Source organism: Phalangium opilio, unplaced genomic scaffold (genome assembly GCF_054372755.1).
Source record: "Phalangium opilio isolate 3A_F unplaced genomic scaffold, DU_Popi_V2 ptg000041l_1, whole genome shotgun sequence".
Classification (NCBI taxonomy): Eukaryota; Metazoa; Arthropoda; class Arachnida; order Opiliones; family Phalangiidae; genus Phalangium; species Phalangium opilio.
The window spans coordinates 7,290,780-7,305,924 of NW_028324165.1; the positions used below are offsets into that span (position 1 = coordinate 7,290,780).

At 35.9% G+C, this 15,145-nt stretch overlaps 3 protein-coding genes across 3 annotated transcripts in view; all 3 read right to left on the minus strand.

Moving 5' to 3' along the window:
• The window catches only part of LOC149679697 (uncharacterized), a 99,226-nt gene extending 97,628 nt beyond the window's left edge, over positions 1 to 1,598 (minus strand). The window contains exon 1 of the mRNA XM_089835485.1: positions 1,424 to 1,598. The gene's annotated coding sequence lies outside the window, so the exon portion shown is untranslated. The remainder of the gene's footprint in view (positions 1 to 1,423) is intronic.
• Positions 1,599 to 2,163: 565 nt separating this feature from the next.
• Positions 2,164 to 9,149, minus strand: LOC149679698 (uncharacterized). Its single transcript, XM_089835515.1, has 8 exons — positions 8,678 to 9,149; positions 7,970 to 8,016; positions 7,199 to 7,408; positions 6,316 to 6,480; positions 5,106 to 5,480; positions 3,931 to 4,031; positions 2,608 to 3,108; positions 2,164 to 2,457 (listed from the first exon to the last, which is right to left on the minus strand). The coding sequence occupies exons 1-8, from the start codon at positions 8,776 to 8,778 to the stop codon at positions 2,233 to 2,235; spliced, it is 1,725 nt and encodes a 574-aa protein (XP_089691641.1). The 5' UTR covers positions 8,779 to 9,149; the 3' UTR covers positions 2,164 to 2,232.
• Positions 9,150 to 13,754: 4,605 nt separating this feature from the next.
• LOC149679699 (diphthine--ammonia ligase) lies at positions 13,755 to 14,817 on the minus strand. Its single transcript, XM_089835472.1, has one exon. The coding sequence runs from the start codon at positions 14,715 to 14,717 to the stop codon at positions 13,971 to 13,973; it is 747 nt and encodes a 248-aa protein (XP_089691598.1). The 5' UTR covers positions 14,718 to 14,817; the 3' UTR covers positions 13,755 to 13,970.
• Between the last annotated feature and the right edge of the window lie 328 nt (positions 14,818 to 15,145).

Consider the following 15,145-nt stretch of genomic DNA (forward strand, 5'->3'; position numbering starts at 1 on the left):
ATTAAAAAAAATTTAAATTGTTCGCTAATGTCCAACCCCTTACCCCTTTAGTTTCAACCTGTAGCAGTGTTTCTACGTTTCTGTTTCACCAAAAAAAATAATCAGGAAATCGTTTAACCTTTACTGAACACTCATCGTAAGACGGTTTATAAAAACAAGTCGCCCAAAAAGCAAGCGAGTTCTTAAAAAAGCAACGACCTTCAAATCACGATTATTCAATTCGAAAAAAAAAAAATTCAACCCGAAAAAGTCTAAAGTAAAAAAAAAAAAAAAAAAAAGAATTTATATAAAAAAAATTATAACGTTGATACAAACATGCGAGGGATTTTCTACACAGATAATGAAGGCTCACGTTTTTGCCCAAAGCCGTGCAATAAAACTAGTTTGCCCTTCCTAAAAGGAATTTGAGAGAGAGGTAGACCAAAATCAAAAACTTTTTGGTATTACCTAAGCCTTAGTAGCCTCAAGGCAATGAAAGTTTTTTTTTTATAAAGACCGTTTTTATGACGTCTAAAACCTAATTTGCATAACCGTTGGCTTCAGGGAAAGTGGGGTCTATAAAATGTAAGAAAACATCACAGAAGATCTCACTTACACTTTAATGTCATTCCTACATTACTTAGAGAGAGATAGTTTTGTAAAATTCTTCTACAGTAGACCTAAATTATAGGGGATGTTAATGTATGGCGCGAAAACCAGTCTTGGTATAATTTTTTTCATGTATAGTTGGCTAAACTTGTTTTATTATGTATTAAGTGAAAGTTTTCATGTTTGTTGCTAAGCCTAACTACGACGCAAATAATTATTGTAAAAAAAAACGCCCTCAATTTTGTATTATTTAATCGGTACAGATGTTAGGCCTAATTCTAATATATCACCTGGACTAAAAATACAATAGCTACTACCTATAGTGAACCCCATGGGACTTAAAGGCTTCGAAAAACCAGCTGTCCTTATTTTTTTAATATATATTTATATATAACGGTCGAAATTAATATTAAAACTCATAATTAAATCTAATAAATTAATTTAAATTAAATATAAACGATATTTTGTCTGGAAGTCACGTTTTCCCATTCACACACGCCTCTAAAGTCCACATTGTTTACACTCCAAAAGTTTCTCTAACTTCCGATATGATATAACCCTATGACCAAGGCTTAACGTAACTTTTTGGCAACTTTTTTTTTTTTTTTTTGTTCCGTGTTTATTGACGAGCTAGGGCGTGGAACGCCTTACAGCTCCAGGAGCGAAATAAGCAATATAACAATAGAATAATAATGTACAAAATATACAAAATATACAAATTGACTGAGATAAAAAATAAAAATACAATGAGATTTACTACACTTGAAGGAATTTTTTAACTATCCCAAACAATTCGAAGAAAGTTTTAAAGTAGATAAAATAAGATTTCACTCACCCTTAAACGAAGTTGATTTCCTCTTTAGATGTGTATACTGTTTCTTGATATGTTATCTCACATTATTCACGATTGTTTATCAAAATTAACCGATTAAACAACAACCCGCCGACTTCGAAACGTAACGTAACGTTCGTTACTTGCTGCAGCAGCCGGATTCGTGGCTTTCCCCCGCTTTTCCCCGTCTACTGTGATATAACTTACGTAATAGCGCATGCGCCAAATGCGCCGAAAATTTTCAAATCTCTTTAGATGATGCCGCGGTCAAACTTTAAGCGATAACTTTCGTTTACTTTGCTTAAACTTGTAAATAATATTGCCAAATAATTTTTATTTCTTGGAATCGATATTAATAAATTGTTTAACACTAATTAGTAAATAAAAATTGCATAATTTATCTCAAATTTACCCATATTTCCAGCGGCGTGTATAGATGTTGGTTTGAAACCAATATACTGCTGCCATCTAGGAGTAGAAATAAAACTTAAAATGTTTAAAGCCTCGTTCGCACTAAACAAAATACATTTCCCACTAAATAAGTCTGAACGTTGTTTTATATTGCGTTCAGCAATATATACAAAGAAACCGGTAGTCTTAGAAATTCTAGAAACTCGGTGACTCCGGTTTTTACCAATGAACGTCTGAACATTTAATCTCATAAGAAGGCAATATTTTTTAAGTGAGAGAAGTGTACCACTGCTTTTAAACATTATGACGTTTTTAAAATAAATAAGGATTAATTTAAACCTTAGAAAATGTACGGTTTTTAATCTCATAATAAAGGAATGAACTGAATATAAAACATTTAATCAAGATTCAGATCGTATTATGTTATTAATCCACGGATGAAAATTGTTAACTTTAGTGTAGAAACCATATTGTCCGGCTCGACCGCAACCAATACCCCAGGAGACCACGCCTATTAGATACCACGTGTTTTGATCCTCGATCATGAATGGTCCACCACTGTCTCCTTGGCAAGCGTCACCAACGCTATCTTGGTCATAACCAGCGCAGAACATGTTCTTTGTGACCTAACAAACAGAGAAAATCCTGGTTCTTACAATAATTTCTCATACAAGAACATAACCCTATAACAACCTCCATAAGTATGGGTCCGTAATTTTGTCAGTGGTTACTGAGAGATTGTCATACGGTTTGAATAAATATCTGTCAATACGTACTATTTTTGTATCAGTGCCTTTACAGTAACTTCTACTGACAATGGGTATCTTAATTTCTTGCAACACTTTGGGGGCGTTTCCTTTTTCAGCCAATTTCCCCCATCCAGTAACGACACCCATTGGTCCCTTGTTGTTGCCGCTCGTTTGCGGCAAGTTATCAATTTGTTGAAAGAACCTTTCGATGAACTGGGCTTGTCCCAAACAAATGGGTTGAATAGTGGGACTGAATCGAACTGCTTTCTTCAGTTTGATTAAAGACAGATCGCTATCGAAACTGGTTCCGTTGTAATCAGGGTGTTGGTAGATGTTCTCGATTTGCGAATTGAATTCGTCGTCTTCTTTCTTCAGTTGGTTGAATTTACCCAATCTGACCCAAACACGCTTCCATTTTATGTGGGAGGTCAGTTTGGGGTCAAAGCAATGAGCGGCCGATATGATCCACATGTCTGATAGTACGGTCCCGCCGCAGAAGGCCTTGTTGTCTGGTTCCCATAGCATGGCCTGAATGATAAAGATTTAAGTTTCGTTGATCAAGTAAATTGATGAAATTACGCAATGAGAATTAAAAAGGGCATGTGCTGCCATCTGCTAGTAAGTTGTCAAAGGTCATGTAATGTTTAAAGGAAATGTCTGCTCCTGTGGCGCCCCCATCGGAACATTCAACATCCCATCTAAGATCGTAAACAAAAATGGACTAGAATGGGGATATGACGGTGTGGTTCTGTATAGCGCCACGCAGCGACTCTTATTGAAACTTAGTACCCCTTTCAAAATACAAGGGGGGGGGGGTAAAAGGAGGCCGGGCTATTTCGCCTCTCCTCATGCGGAGAATATGACTGTAATTTTCGTCATTCGCGTCGCGCTGACGTGAGTTTTCAAGGACCAATGAGATGCTGGTTGTAATTTAGAGGCGGCGGGGATTAACTCCGGACCTACTACACGTTTGGACTGGAGATAAAGCTGGAAATGTGGCCAATTTATACCTACTCCCTAATAAACTAGACATCGCTTCGCAATCTCATTTAATTGTCAATTTTATGCTACTAGCCATTTAAGGAAATTTGCCTGTTTAAAAACTTTTAATACTTTCGGAAAAAAAGGGCCTTGTCAGGGTTATAATCATGACCTTGCTAAGCAACCTTGCTCATAGAAGAAAAATATTCATTGGAGCTTTGTACTGGACCGAATACCATGCTTAGTTGAGACTTTGAAATCTCCAACGAACTTTTTCAACTATGTCTACTTTTAAAATTGAATCTTTTGATGTGTACCGCCAAGAAATAAATGCTCATTTATTTCTGGTGTATACCACTCAAGTCATACCTGCCAAGGATGTTCTCCACGTTCCGATTTACTGCCTCCAACAATTCTGGAGCTTTGTTGGTTTCTGTCTTCGGCCATATCTTCAACATTCTTCCCACACCCTATTGAAATGATAATGAAAGTTTCCCCAATTAAAATTAATTACAACGCGGTTCGTATCTTAACAGACGTAGATTAATTCGAAGGTATGATAACAGCATAAGTTCATAAGATATGTTCTTATAAGATTGTCACTGGTTATAAACTGGAGCTTGTAATTTTGAAGTGACGTAGGACATAGATTCGAGGTAAAGCGACATACGCCTGGTGAGGCGCTGTCAAAGGCTTAGTAATGCAGACTAAATAGGAAGATGGACTGCAAAATTAACCGAGTGTAGCACTTCAATTCTTGCTGGTCGTTCTCCCTCGAACTAGCTCAAGCTGTCTCTAGCATTGCGAAGTATAGGTAGTGTCATACTTATCATATAACATATCTTATAAACTTATGTAACACTTTAAAGAGAGCATGAAGCGTTTCGGTAGCTTTAGAATGATGAAATTAGCTCAAAAACGTTTATATTAGCTCATCAAAACAATTTCCTTGATTTTTAAACGATTTTCAGTTGCTAATATAGGCCTAAAACATCAGAATTCAAAAATGAATTCCACTACTATTTTTACTTTGTATTTACCCAATATCCCACAATTTACGACCAGCGTTCTCATTGGCTAGATTGCTAGCCAATCAAAGAAGTGAAAGGGGAAAACGGGAAATACACCCTTTTCAAAAGTAGTCCTAATTCGACCACCTTGTTGTCTTAAGACAGAACAATGATATAGTATGTTTGTCAACAAACACGTAAATTAAGCTATAACTTCAAACAACACGGACCATCCAAATTTGATGGACTGGTAACTTTGAAGTCCTATCTAACGTCTTTGCGTCCACATGCCTAATCAAATACTCCGTCTTAACCCTTATCAAGCAGACAACACTGCGGTCAGACCCCTTTTGTAAAGAGTCTACTTTGTGTTTACTATACTTCCACTTAATCTACTTCTGATTTTCTAGTAACGCAATAAAAAGGCCTTGAAAAAATTCCCTTTCAATATAAACATCTTTAAACTTTACTTAAAATTAACTATCTACGTAAGAGAAAAATTAATCACTATCATAATGTTGATTAATTTCTTACTTTTAGGTGGATATCCGGCTGAAACTGGTTTCCCTTGATTAACTTGCACTTTGTTATTGGAGCCTGGTTTGTTTTGTTGTTTATTGTTGTTTTTATTATTATTGTTGTGATTGGAAGCAATTGGTTGATTGTTTCCAGGTTTCTTATTATTCGGACGTAATTGTTGAGGTTGGTGATTACCCCCTTGGGTTTGTGTACCACGGTTGTTTTGATTGTTTATTGGTTGGTGATTACTCCCTTGGGTTTGTGTGCCACGGTTGTTTTGGTTGCTTACTGGTTGATTCGAATTACGGTTGTTGTGTGGTTGGTTTTGGTTCGGTTGTTGTTGACGGTTTGGTTGGTTGTTCACGTTGTGATTTTGGTTCTGGTTTCGATCTACATTTACATATTGGTTTTGGTAAATTGGTTAAAGTATGTACGTTTCGTTTGCAACATTGCTAATCGAGGGGCCAGTCACTCTGTGTATTCAGTGTACTTGCAGTAATATGTACTAAAGTTACGTATGCAATGTTTGAAAGCACTATCCTGACAGTGCGAAACTGATTACAACGAAAGTAACCCGAGAGTGATTAGTCCCTTGTTGTCAACGGCACGGGTTCAGTTCAGTTTTAATTTTGCTGCCAATATTTGCGTGTGGAGTAATAAAATACCAAAAGACATAGTAGCTGGTCGCTTTCATTATTTTCAGTTTTGGGTTTCGTACGTAATTTGAAGACGAAATTGAACTGAATTGAACCCTCTGCCATTCCCAAGTCTATTGACTTAAAAGGACAAGTCTCACAAATTATATAGTTATTGTGTTTTGAAATAAAATTACCAATTACCAATTCATGCTGTTAGTTTTTAACTAACATAAGTTCATAAGATATGTACAAAAAGTTTGTCACTGGTTACTGAGAGCTTGTCATGACGCGTCATAGATTCTCTTTACAGCGACGCCTGGTTTTGGCGCTGTCAAAGGGCTAGTAATGCAGATTAAATAGGAAGATTGACTGCAAAACCGAGTGTAGGACTTCAATTTTCGCTTGTCTTTCTCGAACTAGCTCTCAGTAAGTCTCTAGCATTACGAAGTATAGGTAGTGTTATACTTAGGGAACTTATAAACTTATGCTGCTGTTACTATTTGATAACATCGGTAGTTGAGCTGTACATGAAAACCAAATTTGACTTGTCCTTTACGAGTATAATAGTGCATATTATTACTGCAAACCATTCTGTGCAGTGCTGCCATATGTGCGAACGAAGCTGTATTTGGCGTAGAATCCTCTATAATTGTTGTAACCATCAGATTGAAAAACAATTTTGATATTTCGGGAAGCTGTTTCGACTGTACGTCTGCTATGGGAACTACCGCAGAACATGATCATATTTTCTCCTAATTGCATTAATTACCGTTAATTTAATACACTAAACACAATTTAATTTAATATTGCAAACACGTATTTTTAATTGTAAGGTATCTCCTAATTCATTAAAACTAATTTTCATCCAATAACCTCACTTTCTTTGAAAAGCTATAAAGATAAGGAAATCAAGACTTATAGCACCTATGTCGGAAACAATTTTACTACTACCAAGAAGTGATATCTAGTTTATTAGGGAGAAGGTTTAAGATGCCTAAGTATTAGAGCGCCAAGTCCCAGTTCCCCTTTCAAAATACAAGGGGGACGAAAAAAGAGGCCTGACTATTTCGACTCTCCTCAGTCAGAAAATACGTAATTTTCGTCATTCGCGTCGCGCTGACGTGATTTTCAAGAACCAATGAGATGCTGGTTGTAATTTAGAGGCAGCGGGGATTAACTCCGGACCTACGTCTTTTGGACTGGAGATAAAGCTAGATTATAAATGTGGCGAATTTATACCGTCTCCCTAATAAACTAGATATCACTTCTTGCTACTACTTAAGGATTTAATAACCTTCCCAGTACCTAATTACTTTCTGATAGTTCTATTATCCTTTGAAGATATAAATCAGTAACATATAAAAATTAGGTGTTATTTAATTAAAACACTAATTAATTAGGCTCATTTACTTTCTTGCTGTAACACTTCCAATTAAAAATACTCGTTTGAATTGCTTATGTAATGTTGACCTCGTTGTCCGAAGTATTCGGTAACGCTGACCCAATCGTATGGACAATTTTCTTGGGGTCCCAAATCAAAATCCTCGAAAGTAAGGGAGATTGTGTGACCCATTGGAGCTTCTATGTCCAACTCACAGCGGGAGTTGGAGGGGTAGTGCTCGGGGTACCATGGTGTAATAATACTGCCCCTTGATGACCCTTCTGACCTAATGGTGCAATCTAGCCAGTGTAACAAAAAGCACGTGCTTAATGTAGTGCCCTTTTCATAATACCATAAGTAACATTTACAATAAGTGTGGTATTTCCTGATTTTGTAAAGTAATTATGATATTTCCTGATTTTGCAAAATAATGATATTTCCGGATTTTGCAAAATAATTATAATATTTCCTGATTTTGTAAAATAATTATAATTTTCCTTATTTTGCATGATATTTCCTGATTTTGCAAAATGATAATAATTTTCCTGGTTTCAGAGAGAAGTAATAATAATTTCTGATTTTGCAAAATAATTATAATATTTCCTGATTTTGCAAAATAATTATGATTTTTGGAAAATAATTATGATCTTTAATGATTTGAAAAATGAGTATTATTTCCTGATTTGCAAGATTATTATGATTTTCTGTGAGTTTTTACGTTGCACACTTATGAGTAGTAATGTTACTTATGGTAAAATTAATAGTGATGTGAACCGAATTTCTTGAACAGCATGCTGACTTCACTCAAGTTTATTTATTAGACTAGACATCTTAAAATTTAAAGGGGCAGTGAAACATACCTTGATTATAGTTCGATCTTTTAATTCTTGATAATAGTTTGTCGTTTCTAGGATAAATGTAATTAAGTCTTTATGTTAAAACAATGAATAGTTGAACAACAATATATACTTCGAAATTACATTTTTAAAATATCCGGACTTCTAAATGACGATTAAAAAATTCCCTGATTTAATTCCCCGACTTCTAAATGACAATTTTAAATTAAATTAACTTCTAAAAATCCCTGAGGTCTAAATGACAATTATAAAAATTACTGACTTCTAAATGACAAAATTTGAAAATTCCATTACTTCTAAATTACATTTTAAAAATTCTCTGACTTCTAAATGACAATTTTAAAATTACCTGACTTCTAAATGACAACTCTAAAATTCCCTAACTTCTACATAATGATAACTTTAAAATACTCTGACTCCTAAATGACAGCTTCAAAATTCCCTGACTTCTAAATGACAATTATAAAAATCCCTGATGTCTTAATGACAATTATAAAAATTCCCTGACTTGTAAATGTCAAAATTAAAATTCCCTGATATTTCACACCAACTTTAATGATTGAAGAAACCTGAGAAAAACAACCATAAAATTTGACTTAATTGTTCAACTTGACAAAATATTCAAGTTGAAGGCAAAATCAAATTCATTCCAACCAAAACTAGTTTCCCAAGAACACGACGACTTGAAACTTAATCAATTCAAGTACTCACCTTGAAGCTTCGTTACTGTTAACTTGTTGTAACACAAATCCATAAAGCACCATCAAAACAAAGGCAAACAACATCGCGTTAAGCCTAAATTTCAATTTCATCTTGTGTGTACTTTGACAATCAGTTGCCAAAAACCACTTCAGCAAATCTACACAACTTCAATTCAGTACAATATGACAAAGATGCCTCGACAAATAAAATAAATTTAAAAAAAAATAAATTTCTGTAATTTGCGAAACTTCGACAAGGATATTTTTAAAATTCAGAAAGGTATATTCCCTAAGAGTATCCCGTTTTTTAGGGGAGGTTAGGTGATGAACCTGCTAATTTAATGTCCTCAAATGTTGGTTATTATTGCTATATACTCTCTATACTGTATTTTACTTTGGATGCATCGCAACTTCTAGGAAGGTAATTTTTTTGCTACCACGAATTTTCAATCGCGCGCGTATTCGGCGGCGTTGCTTCGAAATAAGTCTTCTTAATTTCCCGCCCTATAGCGACGAGTCATTAGACTCTTATCAAACTAAGAATGAGCCAATCGGAAACGTCGGGGTATTTATGACGTAGTTATAAGAAAGAAGATTAGCTCGATGTTTTCAGAAGCGTATTTATTTTAATCGTCCTTGAAACTTAGAGTAGTGTTAACATGAAGTTAATTTAGTACTCTAAGCTAAATTCGATCAGGAAAGGTTGTAAGTCAAATTTCTGACTGACAGAAACGCGCAGCCAAAACCGCATTGTCCAAATCAGTTTCTTAATTAAATTTAAGGGGTCATCCGTAAAATACTCCAATCTTAATTCGATGGCAATATGGCGATAGAAGTTACATTTTCGACTCAAAATCGATTTCCCAAAGAACATCCCCTTAATTTTGGGCAGACTTATCAGAAACATCCTGTATATATAAATCAAAGTCCTGACTGACTGACAGACTGACTGATAATCAACGTTCAGCCCATACCGCTTGCCCTAGAAGGCTGAAAATTTGGAGGAACGTTACTCATAAGTAGTAGGCGCGTACTAAGAAAGATTTTTCCAATCCGCCGCCATCTTAATAAATGGCGCCCAGAAATGTAAAAAATCTTCACTATGCAACAAAGTCCGCGCGTTTCAACCGATTTCCCAAATATTTGGTAGACTGGTTTCCTTTAACCTATAGACGGGCTGAATGGTCTTTTCGGTTCGATTTGTTTCCATCTTTTTAAATGGCGGCCAGAAACTTTAAAACCCTTCTTTATAGAATAATGTCCGCGTGAAAAGTAATAGAAAATGTCCCGTCGGGCTGACGGGCAAAGGCGAGTGCCTTCGCTCCTAGAGTGCTACTAAAATATTAGTCATCAGTAAAATCTACCCATTCTTTATATCATTTTGATGGAAGTTCTCATTACACGCGAGCGACGCCGCGGGTAAAAGCTAGTATATAACTTTGAGTTAATATACTTTATATTGATGCTGAAACATTCAGGATCTTTCGTTAGTTTCGTATATATCTTCTTCCAGTTTATTATATGTTGAGTAACGAATTTTTTCGATACTTTAAGTGTAAATGTGGAAAATTTTTTTGGAGGGAGTTTCTGAAGGTCTGTCTTAATTCCACTCAATTTATCTTGAAAATATCGTAACGGGTTTGGGAAATCAAGGATTCTGATCCAAGAAAGAATCATTGCGGAATTAAGAAATTTACTTTAAAGTGATAGTCGATCACTTAAATTGACGTGAAAAACTGGAAACGAGTTTCGATTTTCTATGTAACCAAGAAGCGATATCTAGTTTATTAGGGAGAAGGTGTAAGATGCCTAAGTATTCGCGCACCAAAGTCCCAGTCCCCCTTTCAAAATACAAGGGGGGGGGGACGTAAAAGGAGGCCGGGCTATTTTGAGCCTCTCCTCAGTCGGAAATTATGACTGTAATTTTCGTTATTCGCGTCGCGCTGACGTGAGTTTTCAAGAACCAATGAGATGCTGGTTGTAATTTAGAGGCGGCGGGGATTAACTCCGGACCTACTATACGTTTGGACTGGAGATAAAGCTGGAAATGTGGGGGCGAATTTATACCTTCTCCCTAATAAACTAGATATCACTTTTTGGATACATCGTGTCTTTGAAAATAAGCACCGACTTATGAAAGGGTTATTATTTATTTCAAATTAGTATTAAATTTTAAGCCACATCTTAGCCCTAACTTACTACTAATTAATAACTAGTGGTTATTAGTATGAACTGCCAAACATCGATTGAAGTGATTGAGGTAGGTCATAGATTCGAGGTAAAGCGATGTACGCCTGGTGAGGCGCTGTCAAAGGCTTAGTAATTCAGACTAAATAGGAAGATGGACTGCAAAACCGAGTGTAGATAATTCTCGCTTGTCGTTCTCGATTCTCTCGAACTAGCTCTCATCAAGAAGTGATATCTAGTTTACTAGGGAGAAGGTCTAAGATGCCTAAGTAATCGCGGGCCATAGTCCCAGTCCCCCTTTCAAAGTACAAGGGGGGACGTAAAAGGAGGCCGGGCTATTTCGCAGCCTCTCCTCAGTCGGAAAATATGACTGTAATTTTCGTCATTCGCGTTGGTCGCGCTGACGTGAGTTTTCAAGAACCAATGAGATGCTGGTTGTAATTTAGAGGCGGGGATTAACTACGTCCGGACCTAAGTTTGGACTGGAGATAAAGATAGAAATGTGGCGAATTTAAACCTTCTCCCTAGTAAATTAAATATCACTTCTTGATGTAACTAAGAGGGAAAGATTCGGGGGTAAAAACTTCGCCTTCCATCTCTCTTTTCGACGTCTGCGCTGTGGTCTTTCTAAACCATGAGAGTGCGCAGAGAGGGATGGCAATGTATCAACCCCCTTCCTTGTGTGTCCCAATACCGAGGGTTGCCTACCACCGTTTTTACGTCGAAACGGTTTATTAGTATTTTTCTTGATCTTCTGGCCAAGGGACGTACTTGCAACAATCACTTTGCGATGAAAAATATTTACTAGAAGGGTCCTCGTTAAAAGCGGCGTTTGATTAAGGAGTATCTGATCAAATAATGTTCAATGGTTTTTGTTGAAACAAAAATACTTAATTAGAATTTATTTTTATTACTTGTTTAATCAGATGTTTTAGGTTCTTTCGGGCTCGTTTTTACGTGCTACTATGGGTATGTTAATCTTATTATTGTAGTCCTAAAGGCCCGCATTTTTTTGGGAAGGGGGGTTCTATGTCATGGTGAAATGGTCAGGAGGTGATAATAATTAGTGTGTAGTAAAATCTACTTACTATTTGTAATAAAATATTTATTTAATAAAATAATTAAAATGCTGTTCTATGAGAAATAAATTTTTGAGTCGAAAATGTAACTTCCAGAGTATTTTAGGGATGACCCCTTAATTAAATTAGAAATCATTGCCTTTCAGTTTCTTAATTAAATTTAACGGGGTCATCCGTAAAACACTCCAACCATAACCTAATAATTATCATTTTGAAATTTTGGTCAATGAACCCAATAACATTTTGGTGGTTGTGTAATGCACCTTGGTGAATTACCAACTTTTATTTTAACTTGTGGTAATTTACCGGAGAATGTAGCAGATTACAATTATACGTAGGATCCCCGGTAATTTACCCATTGTGGACATCCAAAGACGGTAGATGGGGCTTAAACGTTACCAGTCCTGCACCAAATTTGGATGGTCCGTATTGTTTGAAGCCATCTCTTTGTTGATAAACATACCCAATCAATTTACATTCTTTAGGATACTCTATCTAATCAACTCAAGATACTAACGATCAAAACAAGATTGTTTAAATATTTTTACATTACTTTCATTGCTTTAGTTAGAGAAATGATAATTACCTATAAAAGGTAGTAAACATGTTTTTCCTAAAATATGATCTGAAATGTTTTTGAGTTACGGAGAATTAAAACAGGTGTGCTATTGGCCAAACCAAAAGGTAATGTATTGAAGTAGGAATACATAAAATTAATAGGAACTTAAGAAGCATCATCATGAAGCCATTTTCTCAAAGTATCTAGGCGTATTTTGAGGGAAAAGCTGGGTTAATCATTATGCATGATGAATTTTACAAGGCGAATAATTTATCTCGCTGTTGCACCTTGGGAGCGCGCCTGACCTCACTCTGCTACCAACCAATAAAACAACAGTTAGAGAGACGAGGCGTGACGGATAGTAAGTTCTCAAGCCCGGCCCACAAAACCCGCATAGAAATTAACATGGGAGATATATATGGGGGTTACAATTATTCCAATTAGCTGTATGTATTCCTGATTGAAGATATATAGGTGATGACGTCGTTATATGATATATGGAGGGGATATCTCCAGTTTCGCTGTAATTTGCAAAACGTAAAGTAAAAAATACACCGTTTAATTCCAAGAATTTGCATAATTTGATTCCAAGTTTTGGATTCCAGTTTCTACCAAAAATTGTTTCGACTCAATATGGTCCTTAGAACCCACTGTACTTCGGTAACACCACACTTTAAGCAACACCCTGTATATTACAAACAGTAACCTAAGACCTTGTTATTAAATATAAAATGTCTCTGATGCAAGGCCTCCATTTCACAATAGAGCCATCTCAGTTGTGACGTCAGTGTCTAGGTAAAACGTCAAGAGTTTAACTTTGGCAGTGGGCGGCCATGTTTGGTACCGCTTTGGTTCTACGGGCAAATAGCATGGATGACGTCACACTAAGGCTTCTGAAATAGCTCTATAAGAAACTTCATATTTATGGAAATGAAAAGTGACTTTTATTTAATTTTATTCTTTTGCAGAAAAAAACGCATTTGTGACGTCACTTTCAGTGTTTAACTTTTTATGGTGTTTGTATTTGGAAAATGGCTGGATCATCACCCTACCAATTCTCAGTACTTATAGAGTAATTTCGGTTGAGAGGGGGAGTGAACTGTGTATCCCCTACGTTAGGGGCAACTTTGTACTAGAGAATACTATTTGCCCCCGGAAGGGAAGGGGAGAGGGGATATCACTAAGGTAAGAGATAGAGGGTTATGATGTTGCGGTATATGGGAAAGAAATTACTCTATTCTGACAAAGAAATACTCAAGAAATTGGGCAAGAGAGTTTAAAAATATTTATTCAACAAAAACAAGTATATAAGTACAACATTTTCTCAATAGATGTCGCCAGCGCATTATAAAACTTTCTCCTCTATTTAATAAATATCAGAAAATAATAGAGTAATGGCAGCCCATGTTATTTCCCCATAGAACTTTATACAGTCAAAGGTGGGGGGCTGCCATTACTTTACAAAAACGATCTATTAATTAAACTTTATCAACCACTTTTAACTTATTAAACTTAAGATATCCAACAGGGGCAATAGGGTCATCGGAATGTAAGATCATTTCTTTATCCTCAACTACAATCCTTTTTTTAAACAACGGACAATCCAATGTAAATGTTTCATATTCTCCACCTTCTCCACAAACATTCAACCCGTATTTTTCTTCCATTTTCAGCATATGCGGATAAATTTCTTTAATAGTTAGACCCAAATGTACCTTTGGGTCCAATCCTAACGCTGCCACTTTGATTATAATAGCATTAACGTCATTTTCAATCATTTCTTTCAAGAGTTCTGATTGTTTACGATGCCATAAATAACCTAGCATAGTAACTCCTAATCTTTCACACACGTTTTCAACTCTGACCTTTTGGTAACTGGAAAAAATTGCTCCGACACTAACAGCATCATAGTTCAATTCTTGTTTAATTTCTTTCATTAAGTGGTATAAATCTTCAACTTCATCACCAGTGGTTGGTTCTTGGTACAGTTCTCCTTTGTTCACGGCCTTACCTTTGATTGGTCGACGGAAAAGCGGTAGTTCCATCGCTTCTGCGTAGTATTGGATACCGTCGTGACCTACGCTCTGGTACATGTAGCTGTCAAGTTCTTCAGCACCAACAGGATACAGATTCGCTAAGCCTACTATTTCATGGCCTTCACGGACACATACCATCATATTGTAACAACTGTCCTTACCACCACTTACTAAAGCTAAAACTTTCATGGTTTATTAAGATTTTTGAGTGATTTTGATACAGATTTGCTAATTAAAAATTGATTTTGGTGTCGAAACTTTGCATTTAGGGTTACCGGTAACGTGGTCGTGTTGCTGTAACTGTGTAGCAGACGATTTGTTTTACATCATCCTGGTGACGTGACGCTGAAATCGATCAATGTATTTGTATTATATTTTTAATCAAATTGATTTTGTAAATGTTTAAGTAATTTATTTTGTTTAATGAAAGGATTTTAGTTAAATTAATTTTATAACCCAATTTTTAATTAAATTATACTATTTGAAAAGGTCAGACATATAGTTAGAATTTTATTTAGAACGATTACAAAGATGACGCTAGCGTATCGTGAAAACCAAGATGTGCTCGAACGATTACAAAGATGGCGCTAGCGTATCGTGAAAACCAAGATGTGCTC

Bases quoted from the DNA above. Each gene is read 5' to 3' on its own strand.
- LOC149679698 (XM_089835515.1), bottom strand. From the start codon at position 8,778: ATGAAATTGAAATTTAGGCTTAACGCGATGTTGTTTGCCTTTGTTTTG. The intron at 7,409-7,969 runs GTATGTTTCACT...TACACTGGCTAG, and splicing joins AAGATCGAACTATAATCAAG to ATTGCACCATTAGGTCAGAA. The intron at 6,481-7,198 runs GTCAACATTACA...TAATGCAATTAG, and splicing joins CGAATACTTCGGACAACGAG to GAGAAAATATGATCATGTTC.
- LOC149679699 (XM_089835472.1), bottom strand. From the start codon at position 14,717: ATGAAAGTTTTAGCTTTAGTAAGTGGTGGTAAGGACAGTTGTTACAAT.